Source organism: Anser anser, assembly GCF_964211835.1.
Source record: "Anser anser genome assembly, chromosome: 15".
Classification (NCBI taxonomy): Eukaryota; Metazoa; Chordata; class Aves; order Anseriformes; family Anatidae; genus Anser; species Anser anser.
In genome coordinates this window covers 3,644,444-3,658,618 of record NC_139736.1, presented here as the reverse complement: position 1 = coordinate 3,658,618, position 14,175 = coordinate 3,644,444, and the positions used below count along the sequence as shown (strand labels likewise).

Below are 14,175 nucleotides of genomic sequence, written 5' to 3'. Positions count from 1 at the left end.
CCAACATTGTCTTTTCAAAGCGATTTATTTAGTCTTTCTCCTAATTATCAGGAGCTGCGGACTTCCCCCTACCATCTGAGCGCTGCCGCCAGCCCGCAGCGCTCCTCCTGCCTCCTGCCGACACCGAGCGCCTGTTCTTGCCGTCGCCCCCGCACAGCATCGTCGCCGTGCTGCCGTATGGAGCCCTCGGCCGGCGACGTCGAGCCGGTGGGACACGGCTGGGGGCTGCTCCTGGTGGCCCCCCCACCACCCAGAGAGGGCAAGGTTCGCCCTCCGGGTTCGCCTTGCTCCAACGCTTGCCGGCAGCCTCCAAAACTTCTTTATGTTGCTTCCGTACACACGTTCTTGGCCAAACTCAAACACCTGCTGAAGGGCAGAGAAGGTGTTTGGGGGTCAAATCCAGCCCCAGCCCCTTGGGGTTGGAGAATTCTCCTCCAGAGGAAGCTCCAGCCAAATAAAAGCCACCCCTGGGGTTTTGGGGTTAGCCCCGATGCTGAGGGTGGTGCAGTGCCTGCCCGGGCACGGAGCAGGGGCTGTAGTTATTCACGGCCCAGCCCGAGCCCCCGCAGGCATCAGCATGAGCAAGGCCATCACCCAGCGCGTCCTTCACGTTAGAATCATTTTTATTTAGCAAATCTCCAGAGCATTAAAATAAAATTCCCAAAAAACAAGGGGTCATCTCTGTGTTTACATTGAAGTTGTAAACTGGGCAGAAGAGGAAGACTTCTACAGAGGTCAAAGGTCACCCAAAACATCCCTTTAAGAGAAATAAACATCAGTTTTCCGGTACAATCGCGCGCTTCGGTGCTGGTCAGCAGGTAGAGCAAAGCGGAGGGTGCGGGAGGAGGGGAGCGGTGGGGATGAAGGCTGCGGGGGGCCCTGTGCAGCTCGGTGCAGCCCCGGGACGGGGCAAAGCCACTTCCCTGCCGCTCCCAGGTGAGGAAACACGGGGAAAAAAATAATAAAATAAAAAAGTTTTAAGGAATGGGGGTGATTTCTGTGCTGTTGGAGAGCAGTTTGGGGAAGGTAGCCCGGCGGGTACCAGGGAGGGGAACGGCGCTGGCAGCGGGATGCCGCGCTCCGTCTCAGCGAGCGGGGCCGTGGCTGAGAGCTCAGCGCCCGATCCCCAGCGCCTTTCCCCTGCCGGCTCCCGGGGGCCTGGCGAAGCAGTGCCGGAGCTGCCAGGCTTATCTTTAGCTCTGTTCCCTCCCTCGCCCCCGCGCCCACCTCCTCGCCGCTCACCGCGTCCCGGCCCCCACCAAAACATGCCGTTATATAAGCGCTCGCAGCAACCATCTGGGGCTGAGTCAGCCACGAACCCAAACGGACAGCAAGCCCACGAGGCAGGGGTGCCATCCCCCGGAGAACGGGCTGCCAGGGCCAGCCCCACGGGGTCACCCCCCTCTCAGCACCCTAATGCTGTCCCCAAATGCCCGGCATCCCCACCCCAGACCCCACGTGGGTGCTGCAGCCCCGCGAGCAGGGACCCTATTTTGGAAGGGGACAGCAAGAAACGCCCCAGCCTGCGGGACGGGCGAGTTGCTTGGGGTCATCAGGCAATCAGGCAGCAAAGAGGGGAGGGTTAATTACACGCTGATGGGGTATTGCCAAAATGAACGTGCCAGCTGGAGGGGAAGAGGAGGGGAAGCATTGAATGTCTGGGGAAAGAGCTCTGCTCTGCCAGCCCGGACATATCTCCTCTTCCCTCCCCATCCGCAGCCCTGATATCCGATCAGAAACCCTCCTGCGTGTCTTCCCTTAAAGCAGCATTGCCATGCCCGATTTGACTCCAAAATCTGTTGGTTTAGGGGTTTTCCCTGAAGCCCGGGACCAGGAGGGGTCTCTCCTTCGCCTGCGTTAAAGCGCCGCGTTCTCCAGGAGCAGCGTAGTGGCGAGCGTTTGCGACCTGAACTTGGCAGCGTTGTGCTGATTCACGACGGCTTGTCACAGAAACTGCCTAAAACCGACAGAAAAAGGGACGCTGACTCATGTGTTTGCCTTCCCCAAGCGGAGAGAAATGTGAAAGGTGAACAAAGTACTTAACGGGTGATAATTACATTCAGTACTGAAAAATTCGATCCATATTAATAAGCCAGCGTGTTATTACTAACAGAGGCCTTTTACAATTAAAAAAAAAAAAAGTATTTAAGATTTTTTAACCTTGACAGCGACCTTTTAGCAACAACTATAAGGAAAACCCTTAATTTTGTCCCACTGACACTCATAAACGTGTGTTAAGGAGAAACTCGAGGCGCCGTGCTCCCGGCCGCCCCGCAGGCTGCAGGGGACGGCTCCGCATCGGCACCCCGTTACGGAGCGGGGACAAACCAGCGTGGGACGGGGTGAGATGGGACACGAGGAGCTGGAGAGCGAAACCCTCAGTGGGAGAGCTCTCGGCTTGGGAGAAAGGAGCCGGAGAGGGTCCACCTTAATGCAGGATGAAAAAGCAAATTGCTGGCAGGAGAGCAGGGATGCTGCTCCGTTGCCATGGCTACCCCCAGCGACAAGCGAGCATCCCTGGGTATCGCCCCGCGGTACCCGAGCTGCTCCCGGGTGCCGGGGCTGGTGCAGGGGCAATCTGGGTGGGCAGGGGAGCAAAGGAGGAGAGGTTTGTAGGGTCTGAGCTTCGCGACGAGGCCAGGAGGGAGGATGCACCCAGGATGCGTGCAGGGGCTGCACTGCCCCAGGGTCAGGGCGAAGTTCCTGCCTCCACCTTTCCAAAATGAGGGATTTGGCTCGGAGAGCTTCTGCCTGGCACCGATCCGACCCAAAGGAGCCGGACACCCAGAGTAATGCCGATGCTGGATGGCAGGGCCCATCCGACTGATCCCTGCCTGGGAGAAGGAGCCGCAGCCGTGGGGACGATCCTGCTCGACCCAGCCCTGCTGCAGCACACAGCACACAGCACACAGCACACAGCCCCTCACCAGCCCCATCCTGGTGGGAATCCAGAGCTAGCAGAGGCTCACAGACCCTCCTGCCTGCTCCCTGCCTGGCCAAGGGATCGTCGCACCCAGGTTTCAGTGGAGGAATATTTGAGCTGAGCCCATCCAAGGGGATGAAAACACCGGGAATCTGCAGGGCATGGGGAGCTGCCCCAGTCCTCTGAAGCAAAAGGGAAAGAGGCAGGAGGGCGGTCAGCTTGGGCTGCTACATCGGTGAGAGAAGAGAGGGTTTTAGCAATTAAAGACATCTTGATTATTGAAAGCAGAGGTTGTCATCTAAGAAACAGCCCCAATGCCTCTGGCAGCTGCACAGCCTCCCTTATGCAGCCCATCAGCGATCCCTGGGGTATTCGCTAGCATCCCTGCCAAAAAACACCCTGCCCGTGCCTGCCCTGAAGATGAGGGTGGTCGGTGTGGAAGTAAAGCAAGGACCAAGCATCCCAGTAGCCAATTTCCTGCAGTGCCAGCGTCAGCTTGGCTCCCCAGGGATTTCTGCTACAAGCAGCCACCGAGGGAGGAATTATCGAGGCAGTGCGAACCGTCCCCAGGGAGCTGCTGGCTCCCGAATCATTAAATGCTTCCACAAATGAAGCAATGGCTTTTGTAGTGCGTGAGGAGTCGCTGAAACAGGAGGGAGCAAACCCTGGGAGCAGAGGCGCAGGACCTTGGCGAGGCTGGGGCTCGTCCCCAGGACCAGCCTGCAGGACCCCCCCTGCCCTCCCCGGGGCACTTTTGCCCCCAAGATCCAGCCCGTGTTTTCGAGGAGAGCAGGGAGGTTTCTGTCTCACCTCCTGTGTGCCTGTAACAGCCCATTACCTTTCCCAACTAGCCCTGCTCTGCTCCTCAGCAAGAGCAAAGCTTCCAGAAAAGCATCTGGTGCAGATTTAAAGGCATTAAGAGACAGAGATCGGTAGCTTGTTCTAATAGCTAATCATTATTAAAAGATCGCTCCTTATTTCTAAGATAGATCTGTCTGGCTTGGGCTTCCAGGAAGAGGTTGTTATTATGCCTTTCCCTGGTAGATTAAGTTACCTCTTTGTACCAGTGTTTTCTCCCCATGACAAATGCTGTAATCAAGTCACCTCTCAGTCTCCCCCCTGATAAATTAAACAGGCTGCGCTATTAAATCATGCTTAGCCCAGGCCCTACCTTTGGTGATTAGAGCGAGTGGCTGGCAGAGATAATTTTTTATTTTTTTTTTTTATAACCAGAAATCTCCCAGTGGGGGAAGGGAGGGAGCTGGCCGGACCCAGCCCAGCATCGGCAGCTGGAAGCCGTCGGTCACCGGTTGCCCAGCCTCATTTAGTGACCAGCTGGAGAAATTATGATGAATAACTCCTCCGTGATGACCTCGGTACACAAACACCATTCCCTGCGGAAGCAAAGCGAGGAGGGAGTTCCAGGATGGCTAATCCAGGAGGCTCCCCGTCCACCAGGCAATTAACCTCCCCGCACACTATGTCCCTCACGCTCCCTCTGCCTTCCTTCGCCCGTGACGTACCGCTCAAGACATTTAAGCCGGCACTTGGACACGGCACGGCGTCCCTGGAGGAGGCAGTGCCCTTAGGAAACAGATTCTCGTGCAGCCCAAGGGCGGCCAAGGTTGCTCAGGGAAGATTTGTTGGGCCAGCCTCGGATGACTGGGCTCTTTCTGCCCGGCCGCCAGCCATGGTTTTCCCATCTCCGGGCTCCCTGCATGGCTGAGCTGCTCCGATCCAGTCCCTGCGCTACCTCAGCAGCTGATTTGGGGTTGCACGAGCTCGCTGGTGCATCTCGCTGGTGCGTCCTCAGCATCCTTTCCGTCCCGGCAGGCTGGTGCCCTGCACGCCCCACAATCCCATCACGTTCCCAGGCATGAGCTCTCCTCGGGAAGGGCTGAGATTAAACTTGGGATTTCTGCTCCTACCTAGAAGCAGCAGGACAGGAATTTACTTGAAAACTCCTAAAACCCACCCATTTTTGTCCTAGCCAGCTCCTGGGCAGCACTGTCCCACCAACCCTAAGGCTTGCTCAAAGTTTGCTGCACGTATAAAATATATATGTGACAACTGGCAGCCTATAAATCCCACTTCAGGTATGCTACAGCCAGACAATTCCCTGCGATCTTTAAAATATACAGCATGACGCGAGATATTTTAAATAGATCAAAATACATTTATTACATATTTATATTATTTTCTCTAGTCTATTTATATCTTTTGGAGACTTATATATAATATATATAATATATTTAAAATAACATAAAATTGGCCAGTTTTGTCATTTGAAATACATTTTACAAATATATATATACATTGCCACATATATCTCAAATATATGTGCAATGAGACAGAGAAACACCGGAGGTGGAGAAGGTACAGAGACTTCCATTGCATCCATCAGCTTCGCTACCGCTGCACGTCACCACAGCCCCAGCGAACGGGCTCTGCCTTTTACCCCCTGGGAAACCAGTGCTCCCAGTTGCCAACCTGACCGTGCGAACCAGTGGCCTGCCTCGGCCCCCCCAAACCGCGCGGGGCTGAGCCTGGGGGAGCCCCGAGGTGCGTTTTTGGGGTGGGGGGAGGAAAAGATGGGGCTTTTTCCGAGGTGGCGGAGGCGGCGCCCACCCGGGAAGGGACAGCGGGAGAGATGTGCACAGCTGGCGGGCGTCCGGACCCGGCCCTGCACCAACCCCCTGTGGCAGCATCCCTGAATTGGGGCTGGGGGCAGAGCAGGATGCGGCCGCGCGCCGGAGCAGCGCTGCGTTTCGGCGTGCGAGAAATGGAGAAGGACGGGGTGGTGATGGTGGGGGGGGGGGGCTCTTTTGGTTGTCAGCACGAGAGGAAAGGAAAGAGCAGGAGGGTTTAAAAATAAACGTATTTGTTCTGCCTTATTAAAGATAGAAAAGGTGGCTCTGAATTCATTTCCTACAAAAGGTTTGAAGGTCAAGCAGGCACCGCGTCGCGAAAGGTTAAGCGCTAAAGTGATTGTCCCAGCCCTAAAGACTAAGTGCACTAAATTCGGTGATGAGAAGCTAAGGCTCGTCCCGACGGCTCCCGGCCCCGGGGACCCGTGGGAGTGGGGACACCTCGTGCCATGGCGCGGGGCCGCGGGGGGAGGCTCGGGGCGAGCATCTTCCGGAGGCAGCGGGTGCTCTTCGGAGGCGAGGGGCGAGCTGTGCGGGATGCTGGCCAGGAGGATTAGTGGGGTAGCCCCCGTTATCCTGCAAGGATCGAGCCTAACGCCAACGGGGGCTCCGTGGAAGGAGCAGCCTGGGCTGGGGGCGGTTTTGGGGGACGAGCCCCCCAAGGTTGGCTCTGAGCACCCACCTCGCAGGTCCTGCTCCATCCCCGCTGCACACAGACACCAAAACCTGCACCCTGAGAGCATCCCCGTGCGTTTTCAGCCCCCTCCCAGGAACACCCACCGCTTTGGGGCTTCTTTTTGCTTCCCCCCCCCCCCCCATTGACGATGTGTGTGATAAAACCACCAAGGAGCCGCCAGAAGGAAGCCTCCTGGGCAGCCTTCACCGTGCTCCCTGATGGCAGTAAAACGCCCAAGAGCTCCGAGCACTCACAGGTAGGCAAAAATAATATTTATACACCATGTGCCAGCACGCCCATGGCCGGGACGAGGACTATACAGTGCAGATACGACGACTCGCCAGAGCTAGAGCCTCACTAGCGGGGTTTGGGGAGGGGGCACGTGAATGGGAGCTGGGGAGGGTCCCAAATTGGCCTCTCTGGGCTCTTCCCAGCCCCCCCCCACGGCCCCGTATGCGATAGTTTAAAAATACATCTGTATATATTATTCTATTCTCCCAGGTAACACTGTACAATCATATAAGTTTCTTTAAAAGCAATAATTTACTTAAAGACATCTCTATTTCTCTTTCATTTTTGTACAAATATTTACTGTGAGATATATATATATATATTTATAAAGAAATTAACCCTCTGAGAATCCTACAGCAGCAAGATGTGCACCTTTTTACACAGTTATTATTTATTCAAAAGAACCTAAAACCACTTAAAAGCATTTTTCTTAAAAAAATAAATAAGTAGTGCGCACACAAAATCTCTCTGCCCCCCCGTCACCCTGCCCCCCACCCCCCCACCCCCCAATGCTGTGGGGCAAAAAGCGGGTGGCAAAAAGCATCCCCCCCAAGGGCAAAGGGACCAGCAATGGGATGATGCCCACGGTCGCTGCCTTGGAAACACAAACGTTGTTGCCAGCACCTGACGGCACGTCCCCAGATTTGGGGTCATCCCGTTTGGGGTACTCGGTGCCAAAACGGCGGGCTATTTCCCAGTGGCGCCCGAGGAGGGGATGGTTTCTCCCCGCGGATGTTTTTTAGGGGAAGCCAAAAATACCCCAGCCCCTGGGTGGGCAGTGTGGGGCTGCGGGGGTGAAGCTGTGGGATTAAGGGTATGAGAAGAGAGGGGAGGGAATGTTGTGGGGACCAAGCCCTTGACCCCATCCGGATGGAGAGAGGCTGTGCGGCAGGTGTGGGCAGGGGGCAGCGGCTCCTCTTTGCCAAAAAGAGCTGGAGATGGGGGCAGAGGACAAACCCCGCCTGCGCTGCTGATATTTGGACATCTGCCGCCGAGTTACAACCCCTGGACGCGGCTTCCCCGCTGTGGGCTGGGGGGAGGAAAAAGCCACAAGCCCATGGAGCCTAAACGCTGCCGGGGACCCTGCTCCCAGCCCTTCTGCACCCACCCGAGTTGGGTGCAGGATGCCGGCGGGTGCCCCAGCCTTTCCTGCAGCATGAGGAGCACCGATGAGCACCAGCACCGGGACATAGGGAGCAGTGAGCTGCAGCTGCCCAACCTCCCTCTGTGCAAAGGGACCAGAGGCTTCCCATGCACGGCGTGGTTCGCCTCGTGGCATAGCAAATGGCAAACCAGCGAGCAGTCAGGAGCAGCCCAAAACGCAGCAGACGGTGGGATGGGGGTGCTGCCGCAGGGCAGAGCGATGGGGTCGGGGCAGGACGGGCGCGGGATGAGTTTGCATCTCTAAGGCACGATCCACCTCGAGGCTGGGGCGTGGGGACAAGGGTGATGCGCAGGACGCGGTGGGTTTCCTGACCGACATCTCTAGGTTTTGGGAAAGCTTCTGGCTCCGAACCAGGACTCTCCAGTGAATGGGGAATTCATAAATCCCAGCCCAGCAGAGGCGGCACAGGCACTGCTGTGCCCGGACAGGGCAGAGTTCACATCCTGCTTCTGGGCTAGAAGAAATGCAACCCAGCAAGACAAATTTCACCTGGATTTCCACATTTCAAATGAGTTTTCTAAGGAGAAGATAACAAATTTTTTTTGTGAAGTGGGGAAATACCTGAATTTGAGAGCTTTCGAGTCTGCCCTTTGTGCTTTTCATTATTTCATCCTAGTTATGGTGAAAGTTATGAATTCCCCACCAGAGACACAGCACTTCAGCAGCTGATGCCCCAGACCCAATTTCCACCCTGAAGATCAATATTTCCAGAAATTGGCTAATTATTGTGTTTACAAAGATTCTTTCTATAGCAGTCTGGCTTTTCCCTATCAGCTACTTTGCCAGTAATTATGCTACTCGCTTTCGCTGCCACGGACCTGCAGCCACTTACGTCTATTTTCTGCCTATGAAGCCGTGCCAGTGGAAAAAAAAGCACACCCGAAAATCGGATGCCATCTTGGCTTCAAGCTCTTGCATCTGCCCAGCAAGTCACCCCCCAAAGGACCTTGGTGACTTATTCATTCCCTTGCTCACTTTTAAAAAATACCGAATCACTCCTTTCAGGTTTATTATTATTATTATTATTGTTATTGTCATTATTATTTTGGTAAACAGTCTCCCAAATGTTACGTTGAAAAAATTAAAAACCCTCTCACCTCCCTCCCCTCCCTTTTTTCCCCAAATTAAAAAGAAGTACGTTAACGTTGCATGTTATTTCAAGTGTTGATCTTGTGCAACTGAATCATACTGCCTGCTGGAAGGAGCAATTTTTTTGTTGTTGCTGCTCAGTTTAAAAAAAAAAAAAAAAAAAAGGAAAAGGAAAAGAAAGAGAGAAAGATTTGTTTCCTGATATTTCCTCTTTTTGGATCTCGGCTCCAAGAAAACGCTCGCGCTTTCCCCGCGGGGAGAGCCCAGCCCTGCAGCTGGTGGGGGCACGCACACGCCTGGGGCCCCTCCGCGTCCCCAGGGTGCGGGGAGCGCCCGTGCCTGCCCCGTCCCCTCCTGCAGACCGCTCAGTGGTTATTGCGATGAAACTGAAAACTAGGAACAATACTAATTTCTCAAGCATTCCTATGGCACTTGCATTGTTCTGCATAATTTGAGCGGGTTGTAGGGGAAGAGATTAGAGGAGGAAAAAAAATACCCTCGGAAAAGTCAGTGAGAGGACCAAGAGTCATATTTCCGACTCCCTCCGGTACGACCTCTGATCCAACGCTATCGTCGCTTGAAGCCGGTCGAACTCGTGCCTGTTGTCCGGGCTCAGGTCATCCAAACCCCTGCTGTCATCGTCCTCCTCATCCTCGTCGCGGCTCATGAAGGCCAGCTCGTTCTCGTAGCAGAAGGAGTTGGTGCTCGGCAGGAGGAATTTGTTCTCCACCAAGTCCTTGGCGCTGCAGCGGGGGGTGGAGGGGACCTCGTAGGTTTTGTGGAAGTGGGAATAGTCTACTTTGTACTGGTTTTTCTCCTCGAACAAGACGGGCTCGAAGCGGTGGCCCCACAGGATCTCGCTGGCCAGGTAGGAGCTCCGAGCTTGCGTCGTCATCGCGGTGGCTTCCACCATGCCTTCGAGGATGACCACGATCTCAAAGTCGTCCGTCTCTAAGTCCTGGCGGCTGATCCCGAACAGCGGGCTGTCTTCGTTGATCTCGTGGAGAATGGTGATGGGGGACACCAAGAAGATACGGTCCAAGCCTTTATCAAACCCCACGTCGATGTCTATTTGGTCAAGTGGTATGTACTCCCCTTCTTCTGTGATCCTGGGCTTAATTAACTGAGCTCGTACGTGGGCTTCTACTATGTGGCTTTTCCGGAGGTTCCCAACTCTCCACATCAGGCAGAGTTTCCCATCTCTCATTGCCACTACCGCGTTATGGCTGAAAAGTAATGTCTGGGCCCGTTTTTTGGGCCTGGCCATCTTTGCCATTATTGCACCAATCATGAAAGAGTCTATTATACACCCCACGATGGACTGAACAACCACCATGAAGACAGCGAGCGGGCACTCCTCCGTCACGCAGCGGAAGCCGTAACCAATAGTCGTTTGGGTCTCAATGGAGAACAGAAAAGCAGCCACAAAGCCATTGACCTGCAGAACGCAAGGCTTGAAGGTATCGTCTCCACCTGGGTTTTCTAGATCTCCATGAATGAGTGCAATTAGCCAGAAAATCAGCCCAAACAATAACCAGGACACCAGAAACGCCAGGGAGAAGAGCAAGAGCATATACCTCCAACGGATGTCAACACACGTGGTGAACATGTCTGCGATGTACCTCTGCGGCTTGTCATCCATGTTGGTGAACTCCACGTTGCACTGACCGTTCTTCTTTACAAACCTGTTCCTGCATTTCCTCCTGGTGTGGATTTTCCCATTGCCAAAGCCGTTGATTCCTGGCATGGTGGTCAACCTCAGCCCGTCTTCCTCGGAGGACACAATGCTGTAGGGGTTGACTCTGCCTGCAGTCATCCCTGAGCCAAGCCCACAGTGAAGATGAAGGGTCTCACGACTCCTGGCGTCCCCCTGGCCCACCCCTGCCCACCCCCCAAATTCTGTTGTGGTGGAAGAGAAGTCCCAAGCTTCCACGTCTTGGCGGCCACGTCACTACGCGGATCCCGTGAGAGGCTCTGCAATGAGAAAACAAAGACACGGCCGTTACCTCCCTGGGCAAAGGGACTGGAGCGCACCCCTAGAGTGCTGGCTGCAAGACCTCCCTGATCCCCTTTCTCTTGCCTCTGTGGCAAGGCTGTTCCCAAAAAACCACACAGGAGGAAGGAAGAGGTCTTAAAATTTGTTCTTTCATGCTGCAAACCTTGCTGGGGAGACTCGGCATTTCTGGGAACCCCAAAGAAACCAGCGGATGAAAAACCTTGGATTGCACTGGAGTCTCTTAAGACGTCTCAGCTTCACATTCCTCATGAGCTCTCCTGTCGGAGCAGGGTCAGGTTGCTGGAGGAGAGAGCAGAGAGGCCAGGCTGCTCTCCTTCCTCATGGAGAGATATTAATAAAGGTACGCCTGAAAGCAGCTCCAGCAGTTCACATTACCCGTGCCAGATGGACGGCTGCCCAGCAGCGGTCACCCGACCTCCTGAGCACCAGCTCTTTTGGGGTCGAGGGAAACCACAGGGAGATGTGGATTTAGCCTCCCTTCCCTTGCCCGGGGGTGGGAGAGGACACGGCCAACGTGCATCTGGTCGGAGACGGCCCCGGGAAGGCACTCACTCTGGGCAGATGTCCTGAGGAGCAACGTTCCCAACAGGTCCACTGGGACACGGAGCCATCTACGGTCACGGGTGGGTTACGGTGGCCAAGTCTTAGGAAGGAACAAGTGCTGCTGGGGAAGGGGGGGCTGTTTTGATCCCATCTGTTTGGCCCAACTCATCCCGTGATGGGGGCGCCCAGCCACATCCTGCTGCCCCCTCCCCAGCACACCAGGCTGCAGAAGGGATTATGGAAAGAGTACATCCCAAGCACCCCAAACAGATTGCGCTCCCCAACCCCTCTGCCACAGCTCGCCCTATTATTTAGCGATGTGGGATGTGTCTCGGGGGATGAAGCCACCTTGCTGGCAGCGGTACACCCCGACGCCCCTGTCCCCCTAGCCCAGAGGTGCCCGGCTCATGGCTGCACGCCCTGCTCTGTACCCGCTGTGCCGATCGATGCGCTCGATCCCTGCAATCAGCGCAAGCCCTGGGGACACGCAGGGACAAGCACACCCTTTCCATTGCACGCAGCCCGGGCTGGGCGGCCGGCCCAGCATCGTCGCCAGCACTAGGGAGCATTGCCAGGCACTGCCTGCCTCAGGCTGCATCATCCCGGCTCGCAGCGATCTGCCAGATTTCCTTTTACATAAATTCTCCCCAAATCCAGCCTGGGACTTGGGGATCCCTGCAGAAGCCCTGCACTGCAAGCAGGAGCACTAAGAAACTGCCCAAACCTCCCAGGTGCTGGAAGAAGACCTACATGTGCCACCATCTTATGCACCAAATCCCATATTTCCACCTGCTGCTATCCAGACGCAAGCATTTTTATCCCCAAAGCTGATTTTTCAAGCACCGCAGTCACTCTTTAGGGTGTCAGCACACCGAGAAATTGCTTCTGGGGGCACTCAGCATGACTGCTGCTGGAGATGCTCTCCTTCCTTACAGCCAAGGGAAGAGCAGAATAGGCACTGACAGTTACTAGTGAGGTTACTGCTAAAAATTACTACCGACAGTTAATATTTACCACCTCGTGCTCACTGTAAGCCTAAGGGACCCAGCAGGTTGCTCACAGAGCTGATGTTTTGGGCTGGCTGCAGGCTCAGCCAGCCAAACCCAGCCTGGTCACCCAGTCCACGTCCTCCTCCCCACCACGCTGCCTACATCCGTTCAGGCTTCCTCTCCTCCTTTTTAATGAAAGATGAGCATTTGGAGACACAATAAGCTGCCTGTCCCTCCATCACGCCCTCTGGCCCGCCCTGCAGCCCCATAGGAGCACCCGAAGGAACACACCACATGCTTTTGCCACGGGATGAATTCACTGTTGCTGTTTTTTTAATTAATTCTAGATGCATTTTGAGAAGTGGACGAAAGGCAGTGAGCTCCCAGTGACCTGTGGGAGGATTAGCTGAGGCTGGATTAGTGGTGCTGGGAGGGAGATGTGCCCAGGTGGCTGCAGGGGCAGCGGCACTGCCCTCACCCCAGTGACGCTCAGGGGACCCTGGGGCTTCCCGTCACCGCCACCACCCCTCAGCCTTCTGCCTTTCCCCTTCCTCGCTTCCTCTTGCTGTTCCTTCCCTTCAGCCTTCCTTCCTGTCCTCACTTTTCCTTTTTCTTTCTTTCTCTTCTTTCCAGTTCTCTATTTATTTCTCTTTTTCTTACTTTCCTGTTTTCTCTTTTCTTTCCTTTTCTCTTTTTTCTTTTCTTTCTTTTCTTTCCTTTTTCATCTTCCTTCCTTCCTCCCTCCCTCCCTCCCTCCCTTCCTTCCTTTTCCTCTCTTTCTCCCTCTCTTTCTCTCTCTCTTTCTCCCTTTCTTTCTCTCTTTCTCCCTTTCTTTCTCCCTTTCTCTCTCTCCCCACCCTTCCTCCCTTCCTTCCCTCTCCTCCACCCCACCAGGTCCCGCAGGGTTTCACCCCACCGAGGTGATGGGGATCCCCCTGCTGCAGGCGATGCCATGACATCCGTCTGTTTCGGGGCCCTGCTCCTACCCCCTTCTCCCCCCAGGACCCACATTCAGTGTGGATGGAGATCAGAGCCCTGGGGGGCACAAAACCCGCTGTCGGGAGCAGCTCCAGCCGGGGACAGCAGCGGCAGCCCTGGGAGACCGCAGCTGAATAAAGGAGCGCGGTGGGGCTGTGCCGGAGCACGCGCCCGCCTGCAGCTCGCACTTTATATAGCACAGCTTTGTTTTGAAACACAGTTTCTTAAATTCGCTGAAAGCTGAGTTTGGTTTTAATTTGAGCACTGGAGCCCCACGCTGCCGCCACGGGAGGCTCGGGCCGGGAGAGGGTTGTTGCGACCGCACCAAAATCCAGACTTGGAGCATCCCAGCTCCAGACCAACCACAAAAACTTAACGCAACCGGTGCCCACCAGCCCCATCGCCATCCCCGGCACGTGTTGCTCATTACACAGCGTAACAGCATTAACGCAGAGGAACCCAAAGAGGGCCACAGCAGTGACAGCAAGAAAGGGGCAGCCCCCAGCTCCCCCGGGGGCTCTGAGCACCGCGACGCCCCAGCCGAGGCCAGCTCGTGGCTGCCTTCAGAGGCAACGACGCCTGCCCCTAAACTGCAGCAGCCGCAGAGCAGCTTCCCGCTGAGAAGCCGAGCGTCTCAAGCAATCTGCTGACTGCTCTGCTAATTTTATTTATTTTTTTTAAAGGGGCTTAAATGTTACGACAATATTCGGAACAGCAAACGCACCGGGAAGAGCTCGTCGAGCGCAGGGGAGGGCGTTAGTTACAGGCGGCTGGGCGCGCCGACGTGATTTAGCATCACACCTTACCCCCGAGGAGAGGAGCCGGGGCACGCGGGTCCCCTTGGCACAGGAGAGGT

General features: G+C 55.3%; 1 protein-coding gene across 1 annotated transcript in view; it reads right to left on the bottom strand.

Annotated features, from left to right (window-relative positions):
- Positions 1-6,771: 6,771 nt before the first annotated feature.
- Positions 6,772-14,175, bottom strand: part of LOC310881899 (ATP-sensitive inward rectifier potassium channel 12) — a 31,861-nt gene continuing 24,457 nt past the window's right edge. The window contains exon 2 of the mRNA XM_083799782.1: positions 6,772-10,766. Within this exon, the coding sequence (XP_083655908.1) occupies positions 9,319-10,608 (1,290 nt within the window). The 5' untranslated portion in view covers positions 10,609-10,766 and the 3' untranslated portion in view covers positions 6,772-9,318. The remainder of the gene's footprint in view (positions 10,767-14,175) is intronic.